The sequence below is a fragment of the Lepidochelys olivacea genome (genome assembly GCF_965140295.1).
Source record: "Lepidochelys olivacea isolate rLepOli2 genome assembly, chromosome: 3".
NCBI classification, from domain to species: domain Eukaryota; kingdom Metazoa; phylum Chordata; order Testudines; family Cheloniidae; genus Lepidochelys; species Lepidochelys olivacea.
This window is the reverse complement of record NC_140413.1, coordinates 105,349,275-105,376,211: the sequence shown is the minus strand read 5'-3', so window position 1 is coordinate 105,376,211 and position 26,937 is coordinate 105,349,275. Positions and strand designations below refer to the sequence as shown.

General features: G+C 42.1%; 1 protein-coding gene across 1 annotated transcript in view; it reads right to left on the bottom strand.

Moving 5' to 3' along the window:
- Window positions 1-26,937, bottom strand: part of PEX7 (peroxisomal biogenesis factor 7) — a 79,729-nt gene that overhangs the window by 12,212 nt on the left and 40,580 nt on the right. Inside the window, exon 9 of the mRNA XM_084622147.1 lies at window positions 8,893-8,992. Within this exon, the coding sequence (XP_084478273.1) occupies window positions 8,893-8,992 (100 nt within the window). The remainder of the gene's footprint in view (window positions 1-8,892; window positions 8,993-26,937) is intronic.

Genomic DNA, 26,937 nt, shown 5'->3' with positions numbered 1-26,937 from the left:
TTTGTCCATTTATTCTTTTACATAGAGACTGCCCAGTTTGGCCAATGTACATGGCAGAGGGGCACTGCTGGCACATGATGGCATATTACACATTGGTGGATGTGCAGGTGAATGAGCCTCTGACAGCGTGGCTGATGTGATTAGGCCCTATGATGGTGTCCCCAAAATAGATATGTGGACACAGTTGGCAATGGGCTTTGTTGCAAGGATAGGTTCCTGGGTTAGTGGTTCTGTTGTGTGGTGTGTGGTTGCTGGTATTTGCTTCAGGTTGGGGGGCTGTCTGTAAGCAAGGACTGGCCTGTCTCCCGAGATCTGTGAGAGTGATGGGTTGTTCTTCAGGATAGGTTGTAGATCCTTGATGATGCGTTGGAGAGGTTTTAGTTGGTGGCTGAAGGTGATGGCTAGTGGCGTTCTGTTATTTTCTTTGTTGGGCCTGTCCTGTAGTAGGTGACTTCTGGGTACTCTTCTGGCTCTGTCAATCTGTTTCTTCACTTCAGCAGGTGGGTATTGTAGTTGTAAGAATGCTTGATCAACTTCATGAAAAAACTCGTACAGATACAGAGAGACATCAGTCTCTTGTTCATCTTATTCCCCCCGCACTCCGTTCCTCAGACATTCTTGTCAACTGCTGGAAATGGCCCACCTTGATTATCACTACAAAAGGTTCCTCTCCTGCTGGTAATAGCTCACCTTAAGTGATCACTCTCCTACAGTGTGTATGGTAACACCCATTGTTTCATGTTCTCTATGTATATAAATCTCCCCACTGTATTTTCCACTGAATTCATCTGATGAAGTGAGCTGCAGCTCATGAAAGCTTATGCTCAAATAAATTTGTTAGTCTCTAAGGTGCCACAAGTCCTCCTTTTCTTTTTTCGAATACAGACTAACACGGCTGCTACTCTGAAACTTTTCTCTCAAGGAGTTTCAAACAGTAAAACTTTACCTGGAATGCCTTGAGAGGTTTAAAGAAGTGGCTGAGAAAGGCCATAAGAGGGGGGGAAGATATAATTAGTGAAATGTTTCTAGGGCAGGGGTGGGCACACTACAACCCGGGGGCTACATCCGGCCCTTCAGATGTTTTAATCCGGCCCTCGAGCTTCTGCCGGGGAGCAGGGTCTAGGGGTTGCCCCACCCCGCATGGCTCTCGGAAGCAGCAGTATGTCCGCCTCCAGCTCCTACGTGTAGTGGCAGCCAGGGGGCTCCGCACGCTGCCCCAAGCGCTGCCTCCACAGCTCCGATTGGCCAAGAACAAAGGCTGATGAGAGCTGCAGGATGGCGCCTGCGGATGGGGCACTGCATAGAGGCGCCTGGCCGCACCACTGCGTAGGAGCCGGAGGGGGGAAATGCCGCTGCTTCCGTGAGCTACCTGAGGTAAGCACCGTCCGGAGCCTGTGCCCCTTCCCCCCTCCAGTGCCCCACCCCTTGCCCCAGCCCTGATCCCCCTCCCACACTCCGAACCGCTCAGTCCCATCCTCCTGCACCCCAGAGCCCGCCCTGCCAGCTGCAGCCCTCCCCCCTCCCCCCCCACCTGCAGCCCAACCTCCTGCCCCAGCCCGGAGCCCCCTCCCGTACCCTGAACTCATTTCTGGCCCCACCCCCAAGCCCACACCCCCAGCCAGAGCCCTCACCTCCTCCCGCACCCCAACTCCCAATTTTGTGAGCATTCATGGCCTGCCATACAACTTTCATACCCAGATGTGGCCCTCGGGCCAAAAAGTTCACCCACCCCTGTTCTAGGGGCACGAAAGCTTCAACAGTCATGTGGAACTTCTAAATTCCACAACTTGTATGTGTGCAAAGAAAGAACAAACAAGACACAAAAATACCCCAAACAACAAAAAAAGGAGCAAAGGAAGTTTATGCATCTTCCAGTAAAGTTTCCACAAAATACAATTCCAGCTTTACAACAGTTAGTTACAACAGACTGGGGTGTAAATACAAACAGAACACCTAGTACACCATCTCCACTGAAGACACCGTTTGAATTCATATTTGGTCCTAAAAAACTGAACTTCTTTCTGCAAAGAGCCATTATTCATCCATTCCACAAGTACTGAAACACGTGAATGTGGCTGTTAGCAACCATTCTGAGTGGCTGGTAGGGAGGCCACTTGCAAACAATCCCACTGAAATATCCTTTGGATGGAGGGAGTAACCCATTCAGACAACTTGTACCTACACACGGTCTGGGGGATGGAGGAACGGAAATGCACACCAGGGGAAACCTCTACTCTATGTCATCTATGACACAGTGAGCAAAAAGGTTAGGCTTACAGCGTCCAATGGCCTTTATTTGTTGCCAATGGTGGATACTGACCTAGATTTTGGGGTTGTTCCTCAGTGAAGGTATCAATAAAACTGCATTAATGGTGGAATTTACAGGGACATTGAAATCCTGATAACTATACAGATATGAGGCAATGTTGGAGGGAAACTATTATATGCTCTTATTGCAGACTGTCAGTGCCATCTACGAGAGCAAAGAACTGTATCACCATCACAAACTGCATTACACCCCCGAGAGTAAGCATCATTCAAATATCGTTGCCACTGAAAGACAGACCAAAATAAGCAGGTCTCATTTCATTGTGAAGAGTTGACCATCAAGCTGCATGTGCATCCACAAAAAGTTGCAGGAGTTTAAAAACAAAACAGAGTGGCAATCCTAACAAGCTAAATGGACCCAACCCTCTACAGAAACTATTTACAGGGACCTTGAAATCCTGATAACTATACAGATATGAGACAATGTTGGAGGGAAACTATTATGTGCTCCTATTGCAGAGGGTCAGTGCCCATTCCTCTTACCGTGCTGCTCCCTTTGCACCCTGCTGTCACATGTCTTTTCCCCTTCATGACTTGGGCCTGCTTGTTTTAACCTGACAATATCACTTCCACGAATGTTCTAATTTGTTCTCTTGATTTTTTTTTAAATTAAATATTGTACCAAAAGTCCCACAAATTAGAAGACATTTACAGAACAATGCAAAATATTATTTGTATAGCACCCTTTATGCAAGAGCCCAGAGCACTTCACAATTTATATGAAAACAATCCCACTGAAATGCAATCCCTTCTCTGGAGAGGAGGGCGGCACCTATGCAACCAGCTGGTGTGTAGTATAGTGCACAACAGCCTGAGGGATGAAGGAAAGAAAATTAACACCAAGAAAAATCGCTACTCTGTGTCACGTGATCAACAGTGTCCGCATTCATCTGAAAGGTCTTCAGACCCAAGCCCAGATTCTTCGCCAGACCTCTGGGCATAATCTACATAGGCTAGCTATGGCTTTTAAGAAGCCACATTCTACCTGGAGCACAGCAGCACTCTGACCATGTATCTCTCAATCTTGATACACTCCCTGTGTCAGGTTTCAGAGTAGCAGCTGTATTAGTCTGTATTCGCAAAAAGAAAAGGAAGACTTGTGGCACCTTAGAGGCTAACAAATTTATTTGAGCATGAGCTTTCGTGAGCTACAGCTCACTTCATCGGATGCATTCATTGGGAAAAAAATAGTGAATGTCAGGTACTGAGTGGGTGGAAGGGAAACCAGATCTATGCCACCTGACATGTGTCGGGGAAATCCACAACTCTGGAAATGCAGCAGCAGCACAAAAGGTCTAGAGAAAATAAGAGAATCTAACTCCCACACCTCTTAGAATTGCACAAATGCATAATTGTCAGTACAAATGGCCACTTGACATTTATCCTTTTGTATATAGAATTACAATAATTATGCAAGCAACCATAATAAACAAGCATGCAAATCAAGTATGCACACTTTGTGCCCTGTTGCATGCAAGCTATTTTAAATTCCAAGCCTGATCATGCATTTAAATAACAAATCAAACTGGAGTATTGTGTTTTTATTCTTCTTCATATTCCTCTTTGTATTCATTTTTAATCCCCAGCTTGTACTTTTCAGCACTGTACATTGTAAACGTCCTGTTCTGATTTGATATGTTGCTGTCACTTATGTTTAATACATTCTTCCTTTAATCAGTGCTTGAAAATGGTTACCACCATTGTTCTTTTAAAAATCACACAGGACTGCAATTTTGAAAACTCAATTGCCGCTTACAGTTCACAGATCCGGTAAAGAGAAGCTGAAGGGATTCCCCACCCTTTTGAAATCCTCATCCTGTTCTCAGACAGCCGCCAAAGAAAGAACCTGCTTTATAGAAAGCATTCATTTACACACTGCACTGGGTGCTCTCTGAGGTGTACAGAGCAGACCTGATAAGTAGGCACAGAAATGAAGAAAGGCTTTCAAACAAAATCCAGGGCTCTCATTTTTCTCATGTTTGCCTGGAGCATTAGGGAGCATTAGGCAGCTTTAGAACAACAAAAGTCCACAATTTCATGCAATTTATGATATGCAAAGTAATATTCCTTATTTCTTCATACTCTTGTAGAAATAAGTTCAGTGTCATGACAAGATGAATTGGATGTTCAATGTAGCTGTACTTTTAAACTTTGCTATTTGTGGCTTGTCAAGGTTCCTTCCACACTCTGAACTCTACGGTACAGATGTGGGGACCCGCATGAAAACGCCCTAAGCTTATTTTTACCAGCTTAGGTTAAAACTTCCCCAAGGTACAAACTATTTTACCTTTTGCCCTTGAACTTTATTGCTGCCACCACCAAGCATCTAACAAATATATAACAGTGAAAGAGCCCGCTTGGAAACATCTTCCCCCCTCAATATCCTCCCCAAACCCTACACCCCCTTTCCTGCGGAAGGCTTGATAAAAATCCTCACCAATTTGCATAGGTGAACACAGACCCAAACCCTTGGATCTTAAGAACAATGAAAAAGCAATCAGGTTCTTAAAAGAAGAATTTTAATTGACGAGAAAGTAAAAAGAATCACCTCTGTAAAATCAGGATGGTAAATACCTTACAGGGTAATCAGATTCAAAACATAGAGAATCCCTCTAGGCAAAACCTTAAGTTACAAAAAGACACAAAAACAGGAATATACATTCCATTCAGCACAGCTTATTTTATCAGCCATTTAAACAAAACAGAAACTAATGCATATCTAGCTAGATTACTTACTAAGTTCTAAGACTCCATTCCTTTTCTGTTCCCAGCAAAAGCATCACACAGACAGAGAGAGCCTTTGTTTCTCCCCCCCTCCAGCTTTGAAAGTATCTTGTCTCCTCATTGGTCATTTTGGTCAGGTGCCAGCAAGGTTATCCTAGCTTCTTAACCCTTTACAGGTGAAAGGGTTTTTCCTCTGGCCAGGAGGGGTTTTAAAGGTGTTTACCCTTCTCTTTATATTTATGACATGGCTATTGTCTAAGTCACACAAATAAGAGCTGATTAAACACTAATTCATGATTGCAACGTCCTGCTCAAATTGCAAAACACGAACTTCTGTTGATTTTCAATCAAGTTGCCCCCTAACAAGTTTTAAGATTACTTCCCTGCTAGCAACAACTACTTCTTTGAAAGGCTTACATAGTGTGAACCTCCTCTGTTAGTTGATATAACCTACCCCAAGCTCAACTGTTCAACTGCCTTGGCACAATCTGCCCCAACAAAATGACATTTGGCACATCCCTTAGCTAGTTCAGATGGGCTCACCACTGTCTTTTTCTTCTGTTTTTGTATAGCACCTTGCACAATGGGATCATGGTTCATCACAAGAGCTCCTAAGAGCTATTACAAGACAAAAACCAACCAAAGAAGAAGAGAGGGACCGTATGATATGAGTTGGAACATGATATGGTTGTAGGATGTGCCTTATTTCCATTATGTATAGTACTACTGTTCATTATAGGTGAAATTAACCCTGTGAATGAAGTCCCACTCTAGAAGAGAATGTGCCAGAAGGCCTCCTCTGAAGCCAGACCCATTGAACACTGTATAGACAAACTACACAGCCACTCAATTTGCAACTATGTTTTCTCTGAGCTTTGGAACAGCCGTAGGTGATTCCATGGTGTAGTCTGAATTCAAGTCTAAAGCACGCTTTCCTTTAAGTGGTGTCTAAATACATACCCAGGTGAGCCTCAAAAGAGCCCTAGGCCTATGAGCAGAAAAACTAGGGAAGGGCAGTATTGTATAGGGAAAAGGCCCTATGATAAAAGTCTCTACCCAATCTTTTCGTGGGTTTTTAAACATTTAAAACCATTTGGCCTCAGTGAGGCCAGGTCTACACTACAAACGCACATAGATACATCACTGTCCATGGAAGGGCTTCACCCATCAATACAGCTTCCGCCTCTCGCAGAGGTGGATTAACCACGCTGCCAGAAAACGCTACAGCGGCACAGCTTCTTAATTACAGACCTGCCCTGACACTAGCTGCCCACGCCATGTCACAAGCTGTTCTAGTTGGACAGATGTTTGAACACAGTTTGTAAACAAAAAATAAAAACCGAGTGTAGTCTGAGCCTAATTTGGAATTCTGTTTGTTCATCTTGCATAGTTCTCTCAATTACCCAGGAGCCTCCCCCTACTATGATCTAAAAAAGTTTTTTTGAAGTTAGATGATGTAGGCATCTGTACAGGGTAATAACAGCCCACTGTTTGGTCTAGGATATTTTGGATATTGGGAGAAATGATGTTTATTATATACCAGAATACCATTTCCATTTGATTTGTGCACGGTAGGCAACATGCTGTACCTGCCTCAGCTGTACAGTAAACAGAATCAAGTTTCAATTATTTCAGTATTGAGAGATATCTAAATACAACCTGGGGGCAAAAAATCCAATCATGTCTGGTTAAATAAACCCTGTATCCTTAATTTTCTGACAAAGCAAACTGATTCATACAATTTGCACTACAGCTCACCCACCCTCTTGGCTTAAACAACTACAACTGTACTAATAGTATTGCTCTTAGATACACATTCCAAATCTTTAAACTATCAAGAAAAGGTTCAAAGTGGAAGTTAGAGAGAGGCAACAGATATTCAAACTGGAAGCCACTGAGATGCTATATGTGTTCATTTCAAAGATTTATTTCAATTACTTCTTAATTATATTTTGACTTCATTATACATATTTCTTTATTTCAGCATTTTTACAGCACTCATTGCTATGATAGCTGGATGTCACACAACAGATTAAAACCAAATACATACAAAGCATATGAGTCACCTATAAGCCATCACTTCCCTTTTTCTGTTGCACAAACTCAGGAGCAGTTAAATGTAATACCATCTGTATGTATATATTATCCACTGCCAAAGGGTGAGTTTACTCAGCTTTACTCCAGTTCCTAAACTATTACACAGATGTAGACTATCACGTAACCCCAGGACAATCAATACTCAAATGATTAGCCTTGATTTACCAAATCTCATCCCCCAGGACATTAATGTTTCGGATTTCTACAATTAAAATAATGTATTTCGTCTCCTCTAGAGGTGGGCTTAAAGCAAAAGGCAACATCCAAGCATTCTTGAACTTTGGAGAAGTTCATTCCTAGTACTGGATCCATATTTAATGACTGGCCCATCTCTAACCAGGTCTGAACACCCACCTGCTGAAGTGAAGAAACAGATTGACAGAGCCAGAAGAGTACCCAGAAGTTACCTACTACAGGACAGGCCCAACAAAGAAAATAACAGAACGCCACTAGCCATCACCTTCAGCCCCCAACTAAAACCTCTCCAATGCATCATCAAGGATCTACAACCTATCCTGAAGGACGACCCATCACTCTCACAGACCTTGGGAGACAGGCCAGTCCTTGCTTACAGACAGCTCCCCAACCTGAAGCAAATATTCACTAGCAACCACACACCACACAACAGAACCACTAACCCAGGAACCTATCCTTGCAACAAAGCCTGTTGCCAACTGTGTCCACATATCTATTTTGGGGACACCATCATAGGGCCTAATAACATCAGCCACACAATCAGAGGCTCGTTCACCTGCGCATCTACCAATGTGATATATGCCATCATGTGCCAGCAGTGCCCCTCTGCCGTGTACACTGGCCAAACTGGACAGTCTCTACGTAAAAGAATAAATGGACACAAATCAGACGTCAAGAATTATAACATTCAAAAACCAGTTGGAGAACACTTCAATCTCTTTGGTCACTTGATTACAGACCTAAAAGTGGCAATTCTTCAACAAAAAAACTTCAAAAACAGACTCCAACGAGAGACTGCTGAATTGGAATTAATTTGCAAACTGGATACAATTAACTTAGGCTTGAATAGAGACTGGGAGTGGATGGGTCATTACACAAAGTAAAACTATTTCCCCATGTTTATCCCCTCTCCCACCGCTGTTCCTCAGATATTCTTGTCAACTGCTGGAAATGGCCCACCTTGATTACCACTACAAAAGGTTCCCCTGCCCCTGCCCCCTCCCCCCCACTCTCCTGCTGGTAATAGCTCACCTTACCTAATCACTCTCCTTACAGTGTGTATGGTAACACCCATTGTTTCATGTTCTCCTTGTATATAAATCTCCCTACTGTATTTTCCACTGAATGCATCCAATGAAGTGAGCTGTCGCTCACGAAAGCTTATGCTCAAATAAATTTGTTAGTCTCTAAGGTGCCACAAGTCCTCCTTTTCTTTTTGCAGGTCTGAACACTAGATCTGAACTTGGCACCTTCTCTAGTACTCTCGCTCCCAAATCAAAGTAATTTTTGCTTCCACCTGCAATCAATATGGATTTCAACTCTGCCTGCTTTTGCAGCTTCTTCCCAGGCCGCCATCTACAGACAAGTAATCATTTCTCAAATAAAAATGGCACTACATGTGTTTTATTTTAACCTGCATTCAGCCAGACCCTTTGCCTGAGGCATTCTACAAACCGATGGCTGCTGCTCATGATGGAGTCTGCAATTCAGCTGTGATTGTATTGGCTGTAATAGACAAGTGAAACATAAAATCATCTTATCTGTTACCTGACCATGGTTGTGAAGGCTTAAATCTAGTCCACATGTAAACTCTGTATGATGCTCCACAGTCTCCAGTAAGGGGTTAGGCTTGGAAAAGTCCCAGAATCTACAGAAACAAAAAAACAAACAATGATGGTAACTGAAAGGGCATTTAAAAAATATAATGCAGGATACTGATATGCCTGATGCTGCCAGAACCTTTTAAAAACCAAACCCACCCACTTAAGGAATACAATTAATCCCATTTCTGCAAAACCCTTTGCTGATCTAAGGACTTCATTAAGGAAAACCATCTCCTTTATCCCATTACGGAAACTGAGATAACAGAGCTGGCACCAATGATCTGCACTACAGATAATCTGTAAAAAAGTGGTAGGCTGGCCTTCTTTATTAAGATCCAATTCCTCTTAATATCTGCCAAGTTATATCTATGACACACATTTCAGGGCAACTCAAAAATTTTTTTTTCTGCATTGTCTGATGTGGGGCTGTTTACTGAAAATTACAAATGGCTTATAAATATTGATTGCTCCTGACCTCAGATTTATTTGGGAGCAGACTTCTATAAAACACAATATGCCGTTGCATTTTTCTAATTGATTTATACACTAAAGGGAATGATTTGACTTAATTTTAATTTCACTGATAATTCACTCATCTAAGACTTTTGGGAAAAAATGTAATTCTAAACTCTTCTATTTCTACAGTTTTAACCCCCAGTCACTCCCCAAAACATGGTATGAACCATAATGGGTATAATATAAGCATTAAAAATTAGTAATAATAGGCAAAATACAGGAAGCGGGGGTAGGAGGGGAAGTAGTGTCTAATGGGTTACCATAAAGATTGCTACCTGAGATCTGGAAAAATGCATTCAGCATGTTAATGAAATTTTCAGGTGACTAAATTGAGAGGAACTCTAAATTATAATGAGGACAGAGAAATAATAAAGCGTCAAACTTCTTTGATTCTGCGGTATTGTCCACAGGAGAAAAATGTGCACCAAAACCCAAGGGCTGCAGGGTTTACTGGGCTATTGTGGTTGGCAGCTAGTGCCAGTCTCTGTACACATTACAGTTTCCCATAGCAGTTTGAGATATTCTTTTGTTTTTCTATAATATGCATGCCACACCCCTGTTCTTTTTTCCAGGTGGACCTGATAATAATGAATGAGAGAAATAATCATCAATGCTAGTTACACAGAAAGGACTGTAGGTTCAGCAGATCAGTTCTGGTAAACAGCAAACAGTGGAGCTAACAGAATTAGTTTGTTTAACCTGCCGGTGTTATTTTCTTAATAAATGAGCAGAGTGGTATCGACACAATGGCTAAGCCATAGCAACAACCCTCTTTACATCTTCCTAGTACAACAGAGGTAATATAAACAGCTCATTTTACAGGGAAATGGAAGCAGAAGAACATATAAGCACAGAATGAACAATTTCACTGTTAAATTTGTCTGTTCAAACAGATAAGGAAGCAAGTCTTGTAGCGTCTAAGAATTAGTGGGGGCCTTCCTTATTGTGTTCATTTTGCATTCTCTTTAAATTTAGTTCAAATTTAAGATTCAGAGGGAGCTGTAGATTTTGTGTGGAAAGAAACTACAAGAAAAACTGACCTGAAAGCCGTTTAAAGTATAATAGGACAGTCTCATTACTATTACACAAAATTATGTCAGCAAAAGTTCTCATATGACATACAATTTCAGAGCCTTATAGTCCAGTGAAAGTTTCATAGAAATTTTTAAGGAAGATATTCTGAACAGACCTACTTGAATATAAATGTATCCTAAACACAAGATTACAGAGAGGATATGAACTTTAGGTGCCTGAGTACTGGACTGAGAGCCATGAACTCCTGAGTTAACCTTGGCTGACAGCAATTTACTGGAGGATAAATGGCAAATAACTCTTCAGCTCCTGTCCTCTGCTGTCCGTGCCTTGTTGTGGCAGGACAGCTTGCATGCTCTAACGATCCCCAGAATCTGTGTCGACGGGGGCTTTTTGCTCCTAGGAGGTTCAACCATGCAGGATTGGTCTGTGCAGGAAGGGCCAGACAAAACAGACATCCTGGTCCTTCAGGTTGGGGGTTAGGCACAGAGCTAACAACCCTGTCCTGTAAAAAACAAAATATATTTTACGGAAACCGCGATGGAGAAATCAACCGTTACTGTGTGTGACGGCCTTCAGGAGCCAATGACCCGTATGACTGCCAGTGGTGAAAGCTGAAAGGAAGCCACTGGCATGAAGACTGAAGTGCTCAACACCAAGACAAAAACCAAACTTGGTTTTTGGAAAGTACGGACAATGTTCAAAACAGGGAAGCTAGCTCAGGTCGCAGCAGAGATGAAATGCTACAGCTTATACATCCTGGGTGTCAATGAGAGCAGATGGACGGGATCAGGAAGATTAACAGCAGCCTCGGGAGAAATTTTGCTATTTTCTGGACGGGATGATGGACAACACCATGAGAGTGTTGCCATCCTTTTGAAGAAGGGAGTGGAGCATTCCCTGCTTGAATGGAAATTCATCATCATCAGACTTATGAGAGCCAGACTGAAAGTGAAACATAATAATATCACCCTGATTCAGTGCTACGCTCCGATAAATGACAGTGATGAAGTAGTAAAGGATAAATTCTACCCTACACTCCAGGTGGAGTTAGAGAGAGTACCACACCACGACTTAACTATTGTCATGGGAGACTTGAATGCCAAGGTCAGTAAGGACAACACAAACAACAACAGACCAATGGGAAGACACGGGTGTGGGACCATGAATGAAAACAGAGAAAGGCTTGTTGACTTCTGCAATATGAATGACCTAGTCAATGGTGGAACCCTATTTGAACATCGTGAAATTCACAAGCTGACATGGTGTTCTCCAAATGGCACAGAGAAGAACCAGATGACCATATCATGATCAATGGCAAATGGTGACGCTCACTGACAGATGTGAAAGTGAGGAGGGGTGCAGATGTTGGCAGTTACCACCACCTTGTGACAGACTCCATCAAGCTAAAACTGAGAAGTGTGGGACCACCAAACAAGGGACATAGACGCTATGATATTGATAAGCTAAAGTCCCTTGAAATACAGAAAGCCTTCATTCTGCAGTTAAAGAACAGGTTTCAAGCACTTGCAGACCTTGATGAAGAGGAGGGAAATGCAGATGAGGAGATCAACAAGAAGTGGGACAAAGGAACAGCAATTTATAAACAGAGCAGTTGTCAGGGTTCCCTCCCCACTCTGAACTCTAGGGTACAGATGTGGGAACCCGCATAAAAGACCCCCTAAGCTTATTTCTACCAGCTTAGGGTAAAACTTCCTGAAGGTACAAATGCTTTGCCCTTGGAGGGTACGCTGCCACCACCAAATGATTTTAACAAAGAATCAGGGAAAGGACCACTTGGAGTTCCTATTCCCCCAAAATATCCCCCCAAGCCCTTACACCCTCTTTCCTGGGGAGGCTTGAGAATAATATCCTAACCAATTGGTTACAAAGTGATCACAGATCCAAACCCCTGGGTCTTAGGACAATAGAGAAATCCGTCAACCTCTTAAAAGAAACAGAACTTTATTAGAAAGAAAAAAGGTAAAAGAAGCACCTCTGTAAAATTAGAAGGGAAGCTAATCTCACAGGGCATCAGATTTAAAACACAGAGGATTTCCCTCTGGACAAAACCTTTAAAGTTACAAAAAGAAAACAAGGAATACACCTTCCTCTCAGCACAGAGAAAATCACAAGCCAAAACAAAAGTAAACTAACACATTTCCTTGCAAGTACTTACTAATTCTAATGGAACTGGATTTCTTGATCTCTCTCCAGCAAGCACACAGAACAGACAGACAAAAGCCTTTCCCCACCCCAGATCTGAAAGTATCTTGTTCCCTTATTAGTCCTTTGGGTCAGATGCCAGCCAGGTTACCTGAGCTTCTTAACCCTTTACAGGTAAAAGGATATTGTGCCTCTGGCCAGGAGGGATTTTATAGTACTGTATACAGGAAGATTGTTACTCTTCCCTTTATATTTATGACAGCAGTGAAGCCTGTCTAGGCTACGGGCAGAAGAGAAGGAAGGAGTGGATCACACCCAGAACATGGAACGCCATAGAAACCAGACGAGCCCTGAAGAAAAAAGTTCTAGACACAAAATCCCAGAAGCTAAAGGATGAATACCATAAGCAGTATAGCAAGGCATACCGGGAGGTCAAACACCTTGTGAGAGTGGACAAACAGCATTATATTGATAATCTGGCAACACAAGCAGAGGCTGCAGCTGCTCGTGGTGAACAAGGAACCGTCTACAAAATGACACAGCTTATCAGTGGTAAACGACAGACACCAACAAACTCTCTCATCAGGAACAAACAAGGACACCTACTAACAACCGAAAAAGAACAAAAAATGCACCGGACAGAGCATTTCAAAGAATTGCTGAACAAGGAGTCACCTAAAAAGGAAGTAAACATCCAAGAGGCAGAAGATGATTTTAATATCAACACAGACACCCCAACTAAGGAAGAGATCATTCAAGCCATCAAATCCTTAAAAAATGGGAAAGCTCCTGGCAAGGATAACTTGAATGCAGAATTGTTTAAGGTAAATCATAAATTAGCAGCATCTATCCTGGCCCCTCTATTTCCATCAGTTTGGGAAAGGGAAAAAGTGCCAGATGAGTGGACCAGTGGGGTTATAGTGAAGATACCAAAGAAAGGAACTCTCAGTGATTGTAATAACTGGTGTGGTATCACACTCTTATCTGTGCCAAGCAAAGTGTTGTGTAAGATCATGGTCCAGCATATATCACAGACAGTTGATACTGTTCTCAGAAAAGAACAAGCTGGTTTTTGGAAATGGCATGAATGCACAGACCAGATCTTCACTCTACGAAACATAATAGAACAGTGCTTAGAATGGCAATGGCAACTTTACATAAATTTCATAGACTTTGAGAAGGCTTTTGATAGCATTCACAGGACCAGCCCATGGAGCATTCTGCGGGCATATGGAATTCCTTTCCATATAATCAATGTCATCAAAAGATTCTATTTCAACTTTACATGCAGTGTTGATCACAGCGAACTCAGTTTCGAAGTCAAAATCAGAGTACGTCAGGGTGAGTCATGTCTGCAATCCTCTTCAACATTGCCATCAACTGGGTAATGTGGTGTACAACAGAAGACATGTCAAGAGGCATTAAATGGACACTTTTCTCATCCCTTGAAGATCTGGACTTCGCAAATGATGTCACTCTCCTATCACATATCCAACACCATATACAAGAAAAAACAACTCGACTCAACGCATTCAGCCAGCAAATCGGACTGAAAATCAATCGCAAGAAGACAGATATCATGACCTTTAATATTGCCTCACCATCACCAGTACGGATAGAGGATTATGTTCTCACCAATGTAGAAACATTCACATTCTTGGGCAGCACCATCAGCCAGGACGGTGCAACAAGCCAGGACATCCAGAACAAAATCAGTAAAGCCAGGAACACCTTCAGGAGCGTAAATACAGTCTGGAAATTGTCAAAATACAACACCAAAACCAAACAAGATTTATCAAAGCTGCGCACTTTCAACACTACTTTATAGTGCAGAATGATGGGGAATGAGAAAGTATGACATGTCCAAACTGTTTTCATTCCATACAACCTGCCTCAGAAAAATCCTCCATATCTTTTAGACCAGAACAATCTCAAACCAAGATCTGCTGACACAGTGCAGCCAAGAGGATATGAGCACCATAATTGCCAGGAGGCGCTGGAGATGGATCTGTCATGTGCTTTGGATGGAAACTGATTCCATCACCAGAGTAGCAATAAGATGGACACCTGAAGACAAGTGAAAATGAAGCCGCCTGAAAACAACCAAAGAGCTGTGGAAACCGAGCTGAAATACCTGGGGCATAGCTGGGGAACCACTGAAAGACTTGCCAGAAACAGACAGGAGTGGAGAAGTTCATCACTGCCCTAAATGCCAGAGGCATAATAGGAACATGATGATGATGAACTCTGCAGCTCAGCTTCCCTCAATTGTAAAAATGGTGGTGATAATAATCATAATACTAATAATACCTACCTCACAGAATTAATTAATGCTTTGAAGGTTTAAAGCATGTTGTGCTATCTATTTTTATTGAGATAACATTTAACTAAGTCACATTCTGACCTTGAATATCTGAGAAAAGACGAAGCCTCAACAATATTTAAAAGCTAAATAAAGTTAAAGTTGTTACATTTTCTTACACAGTAGTGACAGCACCTACAATGATTAAAATTGAAAGAATTTTAAGACCTTGTTTACTTTTCAGTATTTGTGCAGTTGGATTACTTTCTGCACCTCCCTATTCTTAGACAATACATATATCCCAGTCACTGTCACTTTTTCTAATAGTTTCTTATCAGTTACATCTGCGTCTCATGCATTAGCATCATGCTTCAGTATATAGGTTGCAAACACTGCAAGCAGACTATTTTTGAAGGGTTTTTATGAGTATTCATACACAATTAGTAATGAAAAGTTTTCTCCTGCTCTTACCATTTGTTAAACTTGTCTCTTAACACACCACAATTTCAGGGGTGCTGCAGACATCTCAACACATGAAACATTCCACAAACACACATTCATTTTTCAAGCACCATCACCAGCACAAACTTGCAGCTGCTGGAGCAGCATGCAGGCACCACAGCTAGGGCAGAGGTGGGGGAAGGGTTACAGTACATCCCTCACTGTCCCAGAAAAAGAAAAGTCATTTACCATACATATAGTGACAGGAGTTCCTTGAGATGCATGGTCACCATGGGTATTCACCATGGGTGTGCATGTGCTCTGTGTGCATGGCACGGGAAATTCTTCAATAGCAGCGTCTGCTGGTCCATGCCTATACCCTTCACCTCCTCATGCTCCAAACTGAGGGCATAAGGGGCAGCGTTGACCACCTGCCTCTCCAGTTCCTACTCTACCATGAATCAAATAAATATCCAAAACAGTGGGGAAGGATGGCAGGTCATGAATACCTACAGGGACCACACATGCCAAAGAATTACAGTTACTCTAAAGCAAGTAGCCTGCCTTTCTTCTTGGAGGGCCTGTCCCTCTGTGGGTAATTCCCAAGAAACGGTCATCAAGGAGGTGGGTGTGAGGAAGATCTCTGTACCACAGTTTGCAGGATCTCTGAGCTAAAGGAAGTATCCTTCTCTGAGACTTGAATAAGGGAATATTGCCTGGTAAACATGTGAGCGGAGCCCTAAACTGCAGTTCTACAAATCTACAGAAGTCGGATTCCTTGCAAGGCACTGAGGCAGCCTGAGCCCTGGTAGAGTGAACCCTGATGGACTGAGGAGGAGGCTTCTGCTATCACATAGCAGAGGAGCATGCAACTGGAAAGCCATTTTGAGAGTCCTTGGGAAGACCTAACTTTTCCTTTCATCCTCTCTGCTGTGGAGACAAATAACCTTGGAGACCTTCTAAAGGGCCTTGCCCTGCCTAGGGAAAAATCTAACGCTCTGCATACATCCAGCAGTGGGGTTTCTTGATTTCCCTACTCTTGTGAGGTTTAAGGTAAAAGACAAGCAGGGATACTTTGTTCCTGTAAAAGATTGAATAAGGCAGGTCCACCATAAGAGACCCAAGCTCACATACTCTCCTGGCAGAGGTGATAGCCATGAGGAAGGCTACCTTCATCGATAACTGCAGATGGAGTAGGAGGTCAAGGGCTCAAATAGTGGGTCCATGAGTGTGAACGGCACCAGGTTTAGGTCCCAAGCTCTTGTAGATTTTGATACTGGCAGAAACATTCTGATGATGCCTTTTAAAACTATGCCTATTGTGGTACTGGTGAAAACCGAGCAGTTCTCCACCAGACGAGGGAAGGCATTAATTGTTGCTAAATGTACTCTGCCAACTGATGGACAGTCTGTGATACAAAGAATCCCAGCCTCCTGCAGAAGCAAACAATGCTTCTGGCAACACAGTGAGAAATGCTTTCGGCAACACAGTGAGAAATGCTTTCATTTGGCAGAACAACACTTTCCTGTAGAGGGCTTCCTGCTATTACTACTGAGGGAATTCTGTGCCCCAAAAAAAAAAATTCTGTGCACAGTATTTTAAAAACCTGAAAATTTTATTTGTCATTAAATATACATGGAGGCTCCAGCATGGCAGTGGGGAGCACATGCCAGTGGTTGCATGAGGTGGGAGATCAGCCTGAAGGCCACTCTCCCCATTCCCGGACAGGGACTTAGTGGTGAGGCTGCACCTGACCCTGACACAGCGCAAGGGCTGGGCCTGTCACTCTGCGCCAGGTGTACCAGGTGTGGGACAAACAGGCTCAGCCCGGCAGGATCCAAGCGTGGAGGGATCCAGATGTGGGGTGAGTGTGTTCTCTGTGGGGCAATCTGGGTACAGGTGATTCAGTAGGGGAGCTAGACGCACAGGGGCTTGTTGGAGGGTTCCGGGTGCAGGGGAAATGGGGTCCAGGTGAAGATGATTGAGGCTCAGCAGGGGTGGGTGGTTTATGCCCCAGGCTTTACTCAAAAAAATGAGCAATGTGTTCAGCTGAATTAAGTCAGGTAAAACAGAAATACAGAGCAAGGTCTCTCTGGCCTACAGAAAAAACTGTAGCCTATGCCTGTTAACACTCCTAATTTCTTTATATACACATTACGGAAAGCCTGCTCTACCCTTAATTGAAACAAAATCATTTTCCAAATGCAGACAGGGCCTAAGTGAAAGGTTTAAATTTATCCGTATCACAAATAGATGTAACAGCTACAAAGACAAAAACCCCTAATTTTTTGTTTGTACAAGCAAGTTTGATACACTTTCCACCAGAAAGTGTTATTTCAGATGTTGGTATAGTTCAAAAATAACCTCACTTATAAAATCTTCTCCACTTGTCAGTTTTTAGCTGGCTATTAATAATTAAAATATTTAAGGAAACAGAAGAATATAGAAAATACAAGCAATCTGGATTGTATTTTTCGATAATATTATAGTGGCCATTCACTGAAATTTCATTTTCACAGATGGCTGATGACCCCCTATCTACTTATGAGGTTGAATTACTGAACTATATTATGAGGACTGTCTACAGCCAACATTTTCCAAGTTTTAAAGAGATTCCACCTCAGTCACTGTAACAAACTTTATCTCAAAGAATAGCATCATGTGTAGGCAGGAAGCTGTCCATGGAATTTACATCAATTAAGTAAATGTTACATGCGAGTTTGTGTTTTCAAATGTTTACTTCCATACTAAAATATTTGTTTCAAGTCCATGTAGACACAAATGAAAGAACTAAAATATTGTGCACAGATGTGCGCTAACTTTTTAGTAAGTCTAGTGTTTGCAGCATCATCACTTGCAAATATCACCAAAATGACTGTGCATACGCATAACATAGATAAACGATTAGAAAAGAACAGTGAACACGCGTATTATGAATCAACAGAGAGACAGCCATCCACCACCCCATTGCTCATCTAGACAGACAACAATAGGAGGTGGTAAGTGTACTAGTAATTTAAGATTTCTCATGACACCTGCATGTACTTGGCAGCACAGTGTGTCCGTATGTATTTGTGTGTGCACACAATATTCTGCTAAATACATGTAGGTGACACAAGACATCAAAATATAAACTATAACTACTACTGTTACTGTACTTACCACCTCCTATTTTTGTGTGTAAATCATACACAACACTAACTTTAAGCCACAAAATTCAGATTTGGATCAAGGCTTCAGATTAGGCTGTTAGATAAACAAAGGTCAGCTGCAAAGTTCAGATTGAGATCTGAGCTTCATCAGTGTTCTTAGTATTTGGCTGTAAGGGTGTGATTCTTGCCCATCTCTAACACATTCTACATCAAAATTCAACTTTCTTTTCTGGTCCCATAGCTTCTTTCTGATAGATGTCAGAAAAATTCGGCATTAATTAAAGAGGAGTTTCATCACATTTTGAGTCTTTAAACTACCAGAAACCACACACTGCCCTATATGAAATTTTCCAGGACTCATTGAGATGAACCCATTTATAAACTGTTGTTTCATCAAAATTATCTTTAAAATGTCAGTTGTAGCATTAACCGGAATCAGTATTTTATGTTTTTTTGGCATTATTTTACAATAGCTGCTCCAGCTCCCCAACACATTAGGCACAGACACTGCACACCAGCACCTAACCGGAGGCTTGATAAATTAAAAAAAAAAAGGTATTAAGATGGTATCAGGCCAGCTTTAAGAGTGTATTTATGGATGTATGCCTCTGCTGCAAAGGATTAAATATATCCTACTGAAAGCCCTTTTATTGTGAACATCATCTCTGCAAAGTGTTCCAAGGTAAGCCAATACTACTACAAATTCAGTGGCTTTGAGCACATTAGAAATTTTAACTCAAGAAGTACTGAGAACTTCTGCACTGATTGACTTTAAGAGAAGATCATTAACAGGTTTCATTTCATATATTTAAATGTATTGCATGACTATCTTGAAGTGCTTTACATTCTGGAACAGTCTTCAAAGGGAAGCAGTGGGGGCAAAAAAACTAACTGGCTTCAAGATTGAGCTTGATAAATTTATGGAAGCGATGGTCTGATGAGATTGCCTATAATGGTATATAGCTGATCTGCGACTGCTAGTAGCTAATATCCCCGAAGTCCAGTAACAAGACACTAGATAGGGAGGGCTCTGAGTTACAACAGAGAATTCTTTACTGGTGTCTGGCTACTGGGTCTTGCTGAAATGCTCAGGGTTCAACTGACTGTCATATTTAGGGTTGGGAAGGAATTTCCCCCAGGTCAGATTGGCAGAGATCCTGGGAGGGGGTGGGGTTGCCTTCCTCTGCAGCGCAGGGCACAAGTCACTTGTAGGTTTAAACTAGTGTAAATGGTGGATTCTCTGTAACTTGAAATCTTTCATTCGTGATTTGAGGATCTCAGTAACTCAGCCAGAGGTGACCTATGGATCTATTACAGGAGTGGGTAGGCGAGGTTCTGTGGCCTGCAATGTGCAAGAAGTCAGACCAGATGATCATGATGGTCCCTTCTGGCCTTAAAGTCTATGAATATATGAGTCTAAAATTAATTCCTCCCTCCCCCGCTTTTTTTTCCCCAAGAGAAACTCCTAATCCACTAAAAAGTTTCTCCATTGACCCATGTATCATCCCCTTCGGAAGCCAAAGTGAAAAGGAAGCCCCTGAAGAATGCAGTCTTGATGTCTCGGTTGACCACAACTATTGCAGTATCACAAGGGAGAATCAATTGCCTACCATATGTCTACGCTGCAATTAAAAACCCACAGCTGGCCCAAGCCAGCTGACTCGAGCTGGTGGGGCTCAGGCTAATAGGCTGTATAATTGCAGTGTAGATGTTCAGGCTCGGGTATCTGAGCTCAAACATCTATGTTGCAATTATACAATCCCTTACCCCAAGCGCCACGAGCCTGAGTCAGCTCGCAGGGGCCTGCCACAGGTTTCTAATTGCAGTGTAGACATAATTACGACCTGGCTATTTTAGGATAACTAGAGGATCTAAAAATTACAATCAACAGTTTCATCTGCACCTAGAAATATAAAGGAAGCCAATGTGGATTAGAAAGCCTTCTCTACCTCACAAACTTTGGGTCATCAATAGAGTACAAATTCAGTTGAAAGAAACGTTAGCAACAGTGTATGTAGTAGATTTTAGGGGTTTGCCCACATATAGTAAAACATAAAAATGATGTGTGAACCTTCCTGATTTGAAATATTCGGATTGTTTCAAACCTTCAGATCAAAATTAGTTTGAAAAGATTTTAAAATGGCTCAAAGAGCTAAACTGAAAGATGTGTTCAAATGTAAAAATAAAGTGATTAATGTTTAAACTATTTTTAGAACTTGCAGCACACAGTGACAGGCACACAAAGAAATAAGTCCTAATTATAAGCAATTATTCCCAGTCTACTGCAGTCATCCTGCTCAGATTTCCATTTGTGCTCCCCACCTCCTTTGGCTCATAGATTCATAGATTCATAGATATTTAGGTCAGAAGGGACCATTATGATCATCTAGTCTGACCTCCTGCACAATGCAGGCCACAGAATTTCACCCACCACTCCTAAAAAAGACCTCACACCTATATCTGTGCTATTGAAGTCCTCAAATTGTAGTTTGAAGACCTCAAGGAGCAGAGAATCCTCCAGCAAGTGACCCGTGCCCCATGCTACAGAGGAAGGCGAAAAACCTCCAGGGCCTTCCAATCTGCCCTGGAGGAAAATTCCTTCCCGACCCCAAATATGGCGATCAGCTAAACCCTGAGCATATGGGCAAGATTCATCAGCCAGATACTACAGAAAATTCTTTCCCGGGTAACTGCTCCAAGCAGATCAGAATTTTTTTTTGGTAAGAATTGTCCTCTATGAAGCATATTTAAGGAAAACTGTGTTAATAGGTGCAGGGTGCCTTAAGGAAACAGCAGACAGCCTATATGGGGGATGGTAAATCCCTAGGTTCTCCTATGGGGCACAGCTCCCGAAAGTTTTATCAAACTTATTTAATATCCCTTAGGGTGTAAAAGATTTAGAACGTAGAAAGATTGGAATATTAGAGAAAATACAGACTTGCTTTCCCATGTATGCTTCCTTTAATGATGAGGGTGACATGACTAGCAGACTGGCTGATGGGCTCTCATAACATGTTGGGAGTGAGTAAATTATCGCAAGTTATTAATGATGTTGTTAAATATCATTCTCACTCTGTTCTTTTGGGCAGTCAGAATATAATACTCAAGTTATGCTATTTGACAGGTCACTTTTAAAACAAACAATGAACAGTGTTGTGTTAACTTTATATCTAGCACACTAACACCTGAAGACAATTCTGTGCTCTGTGTTATAGTGCTTAATAATGAATAAAAAGCCAACACCATAACTAGGCACTTATTTGTTAGGGTGACCACACATCCCATTTTGGCCGGAGCAGTCCCCTTTTTAAGCTCTGTCCCAGAATCCTGACTTTTTTGGCAAAACTAGACGTTTGTGCAGTGCCAGTGGGTAAATCAGTGGGTGGAGGGGTAGCAGGAGGCTATAGGGCAGTGCCAGTACGGGGCTAGAGGGGAGGGTGCACGGAGCGTCCTCTCTCTGCCCCGTGCAGACGGCATCCAGCCCCGTTCCCATGGAGTGAGCGGGTCCTCCAGCCCCAAAGGGCCCGGCAGCTGTGTTGGGATTAGCTCCCTCTGCAGCTCATGATCTGGAATGCGAGTCTGGCGTGACTGGGAGTTGAGCGGGTGTGGCTGTGGCGAGGTGCGGGCAGGCAGCAAGGAGCCTTGCCAGAGATGCTGCACTGCTCTGCCACGCTCCTGGCGAGGGGTGTCATTTGGAGAAGCCGCCAGCAGAAGCAGCAGCCCATATGTGCAGTGAGGCAGCCGGGCAGGTAAGGTATGGATCTGCCTCTTCTTGGGCATTGGTTGGAACAGACACTGAGTGTGGTGCAGCTCTATCCCCCCACCCCCAGCATCGTAGAGCCGAGCTCACTGGCTGCTCAGGGAAGTGTCTCCTTTTCAGTTTACGGAAATATGATCACCCTATTAGTACAACAGAGTTCGCCAGGAGTATCTTTTTTCACAATGAGCATTTTCCCAATTGTTATAAGAGATATTGTCTGTTAAATGAGGAGGCTTATAAATTCTGAGTGGTGACTGGACTCAGCCAAACTCAAGAATGTAATTAGGAAAAATTACTGCTCTGAAATCACAACCTCTCTTGTCCATTTATGTATATAAAAATACTGTATATATTTTAAGGTAAGTACAAAGTTATTATGAAAATTAGTACTAAACGATATCTGAACCATTAACCTTAAATTAGAACAGCACAAGACAGCTTTACCCCAACTCGTTAGAGGATTATTCATCCTTAATTTGTACTCTCTCCCCCTTCTACAGAAGATATTTTGAAAGACATATGAAAACTCCAAGTCATGACAGATTTAGTTTTACTACACTCTTTATAATGACTAACTTCTCAATACAAAATGTTAGTTTTGCTGAAGTTGACAATTCTTCACATACAAAGATTGAGAATTGTGTTGGGACAGAAACATTTAATGATGAAAAACTCTTGCTTGACACGATTATAAATTCAGAAATAAAAGGTAGGCAGGTAGATACATTCCCCTTCCCTCAAAAAATATTAAATAAAAACCTCACACCAGACCAGCGAGTTAGGTACATGTATCATCACTACCTGATGAGCAGTGGAATTAATCACTATAGTAAAGCTCTGTTTGGATCCATATTTCCAATATAATATTCAGACAAACTCAAACAATTAATTTTGCTAAGGGCGCTATCTCCGTATCCGAAGCCTTGGCAACTCTCAAGGACAAATTTTTATCTGATGTACAGAAACACAATTCCATTCCATTTAAATGGACTTGAATCCCCCCATACCAGGTGTCAATGTGGCCTCCAGTTTTTATATTTTAAAAAATACATGCAATGTATTTATTAATATATAACAGACATGCGACAATTCTCCAAAAAATGCCATATTTTTGGAGTTTAATGTACCCAACCTACATACACCCACATCCTATATTATTTGAAAGCTTATTTACGTATGTTTAGATGAGGTATGATGTGGAGTTGTTAAGTGGTGCCATAAGCTTATAGGCAACATGAAACAATGGCACCCAAAATGAGAAAGTGTCACTTTTTGCACAGTTCCAGAAACACTGCAACATGACTACGACTACAGTTGTTATAGTTTAAGTTAATTTCAACGCCTTAATGCAGTGTTTATTGGTCAAAGCTACTAAACAGCAATGTATTAAAAGATTTTTATTGGTTTTGCATGGGCAAGTTTCTCCCTCCCCAGAAATGAAGTTATTTAGTATGTGGCAAAAATGATGACTATCAATATTTGGCAATATACTAACATGAAATGTTTCGACATTGCATATCTTAATTGTCAAAAGTATCTGACAAACGATAATCGTTTTATATATTTTCAACTGAAATTTGCTGACCAGATCAGTCTTACACTTAAGGTTGTGCACCCATAGCAGTAGATTGCATGTCTATAGTTTGTACTGCAGGGTGGATAGATATAAATATATATGAATTTGTAATGTAATTCTTCTCAATTTGTAAGCTTTTGTACATACAGTGTAGCATCTAGTCTGCCTGACAGAAGGTTTTAATTTGTAATTGCCTGTGCATGTAGTACTAGCCTTTGAAATATTCTAGAAACTCGCTTTTTAATTCAGTGACACTTTCGCATAGGTCAGTATTAGTGTTAGAGATGACAGTATGCAGCTTCATATGGTCAATATGCAAAAGCCACGAGAGAAAGAAGTGGCTTAACAATATGTAGTGAAGATAAAGTCCACAAACTAGTCCTTGCCTCTGCACTGAAGATGGATGAACACCACGTTACAGTTCTTACCAACCAATCAATTATATGACAAACCAGTTTGACCCTGAATCACATCCAGAGGTTTTATCAACATATCTACCAGACTGTGTGTAACATCAGTTGTACAAGAGTCTCTACTGAAAACAGCAGATATTGGTGAAGACCAAATGGAGAGATTTGTGAGAGATTTGCTTGCTGATAGGACACACAGCTTCTTCAGCCCAGTTAAGAAATCTGGCATCAGAACACTTGCTGACATGGCCACGAAGATCAAAACTCATTTTGCTAAGAGATCCACAATCACAGCACCTATCAGTCCAGAAATTGTTTTCTACAGAGCCTTATCCTTATCAAGATGTAAAGATGTTTCAGTGGCAACTGTTCTTAGTCACCCAGTAGGATCTGTGCTTATGTCCCTCTTCCATGCTGATGGAATAAGAAGAAGAACAGTCAAAACTGAATTAGGGCATCAGCTGGAAGCTCAAGATGAAAGAATCCATGAGCTAAGAGCATGCAACAAAGAAATGACACTGTACATCAGAGATATCATGGCTGTCATACACACAATGCCTGAAGGCAAATTCCACACATTCAGTGAATTGGCTGCTGAGTTCTTGAGGTAGGTCCTAAAGAGATTTGTGAAAGCTAGTTCTGTAATTGAAGTCTTTAACAGATATGGCAAGAGTAATGTAAAAACTTCAGAAATTGTGACCACCAACTCATCCATTTCATACTCACTCATAAGAATTTTACACTCAACGACAAACACTTGGTCTAAAACATGGGAACAGCCAGGGACGCTAGCATGGCTCTACAATATGCCAACCGCTTCTTGAAGAAAAATTTTTGGACAAATGCACCATGAAACCAATTATATGCCTCAATAATATTTTCATCCTCTGGACAGACGGCTTAAACTCCCTCACAGATTTTCATCTAACTTCAACAACCACCACCTGCCCCATTAAACTTTCTCTCTGGAACACTCGCACATCATCATCAGCTTCCTGAACACCACAATCAACTTCAACAATGAAACCCTACAGACAACCAAATACAAGAAACGCAAGAATCACCACACCTACCTTCATAGATCCAATAATCACTCCAAACACACAATCCAGGAAGTTTTTGGAGAGTGTTGGGGACAACTTCCTGGTGCAAGTGTTGGAGGAACCAACTAGGGGCTGTGCTCCTCTTGACTTGCTACTCACAAAGAGGGAAGAATTGGTACGGGAAGTAGAAATGGGTGGCAACCTGGGCAGCAATGACCAGGAGATGGTTGAGTTCAGGATCCTGACACAAGGAAGAAAGGAGAGCAGCAGAATATGGACCTTGGACTTCAGAAAAGCAGACTTTGACTCCTTCAGGGAACTTATGGGCAGGATCCCCTGGGAGGCTAATATGAGGGGAAAAGTAGTCCAGAAGAGCTGGCTGTATTTCAAAGAAGCCTTATTGAGGGCACAGGAACAAACCATCCAGATGTGCAGAAAGAATAGCAAATATGGCAGGCAACCAGCTTGGCTTAACAGAGAAATCTTCAGTGAGCTTAAACACAAAAAGGAAGCTTACAAGAAGTGGAGACTTGGACAGATGACTAGGGAGGAGTATAAAAATATTGCTAGAGCATGCAGGGGTATTATCATGAAGACCAAAACACAATTGGAGTTGCAGCTAGCAAGGGATGTGAAAGGTAACAAGAAGGGTTTCTACAGATATGTTAGCAACAAGAAGGTAGTCGGGGAAAGCGTGGACCCTTACTGAATGGGGGAGGCAACCTAGTGACAGATGATGTGGAAAAAGCTGAAATACTCAATGCTTTTTTTGCCTCAATTGTCACAGACAAGGTCAGCTCCCAGACTGCTGCACTGGGCGGCACAGTATAGGGAGGAGGTGAGCAGCCCTCAGTGGTGAAAGAACAGGTTAAGGACTACTTAGAAAAGCTGGACATGCACAAGTCCATGGGGCCGGATCTAATGCATCCAAGGGTGCTGAGGGAGTTGGCTGATGTGATTGCAGAGCCACTGGCCATTATCTTTGAAAACTCGTTGCGATCAGGGGAGGACCCGGACGACTGGAAAAAGGCAAATATAGTGCCTATCTTTAAAAAAGGGAAGAAAGAGAATCCGGGGAACTACACACAGGTCAGCCTCACCTCTGTCCCTGGAAAAATCACTGAGCAGGTCCTCAAAGAATCCATTTTGAAGCACTTGGAGGAGAGGAAGGTGATCAGGAACAATCAACATGGATTCATCAAGGGCAAGTCATGCCTGACCAACCTGATTGCCCTCTATGATGAGATAACTGGCTCTGTGGATATGGGGAAGTGGTGGACGTAATGTATCTTCACTTTAGCAAAGCTTTCGATACGGTCTCCCACAGTATTCTTGCCAGCAAGTTAAAAAAGTATGGATTGGATGAATGGACTATAAGATGGAAAGAAAGCTGGCTAGATTGTCGGGCTCCACGGGTAGTGATCAACAGCTCAATGTCTAGTTGGCAGCTGGTATCAAGCGGAGTACCCCAGGGGTCAGTCCTGGGGCTGGTTTTGTTCAACATCTTCATTAATGATCTGGATGATGGGATGGACAGCACCCTCAACAAGTTCATAGATGACACTAAGTTAGGGGGAAAGGTAGATATGCT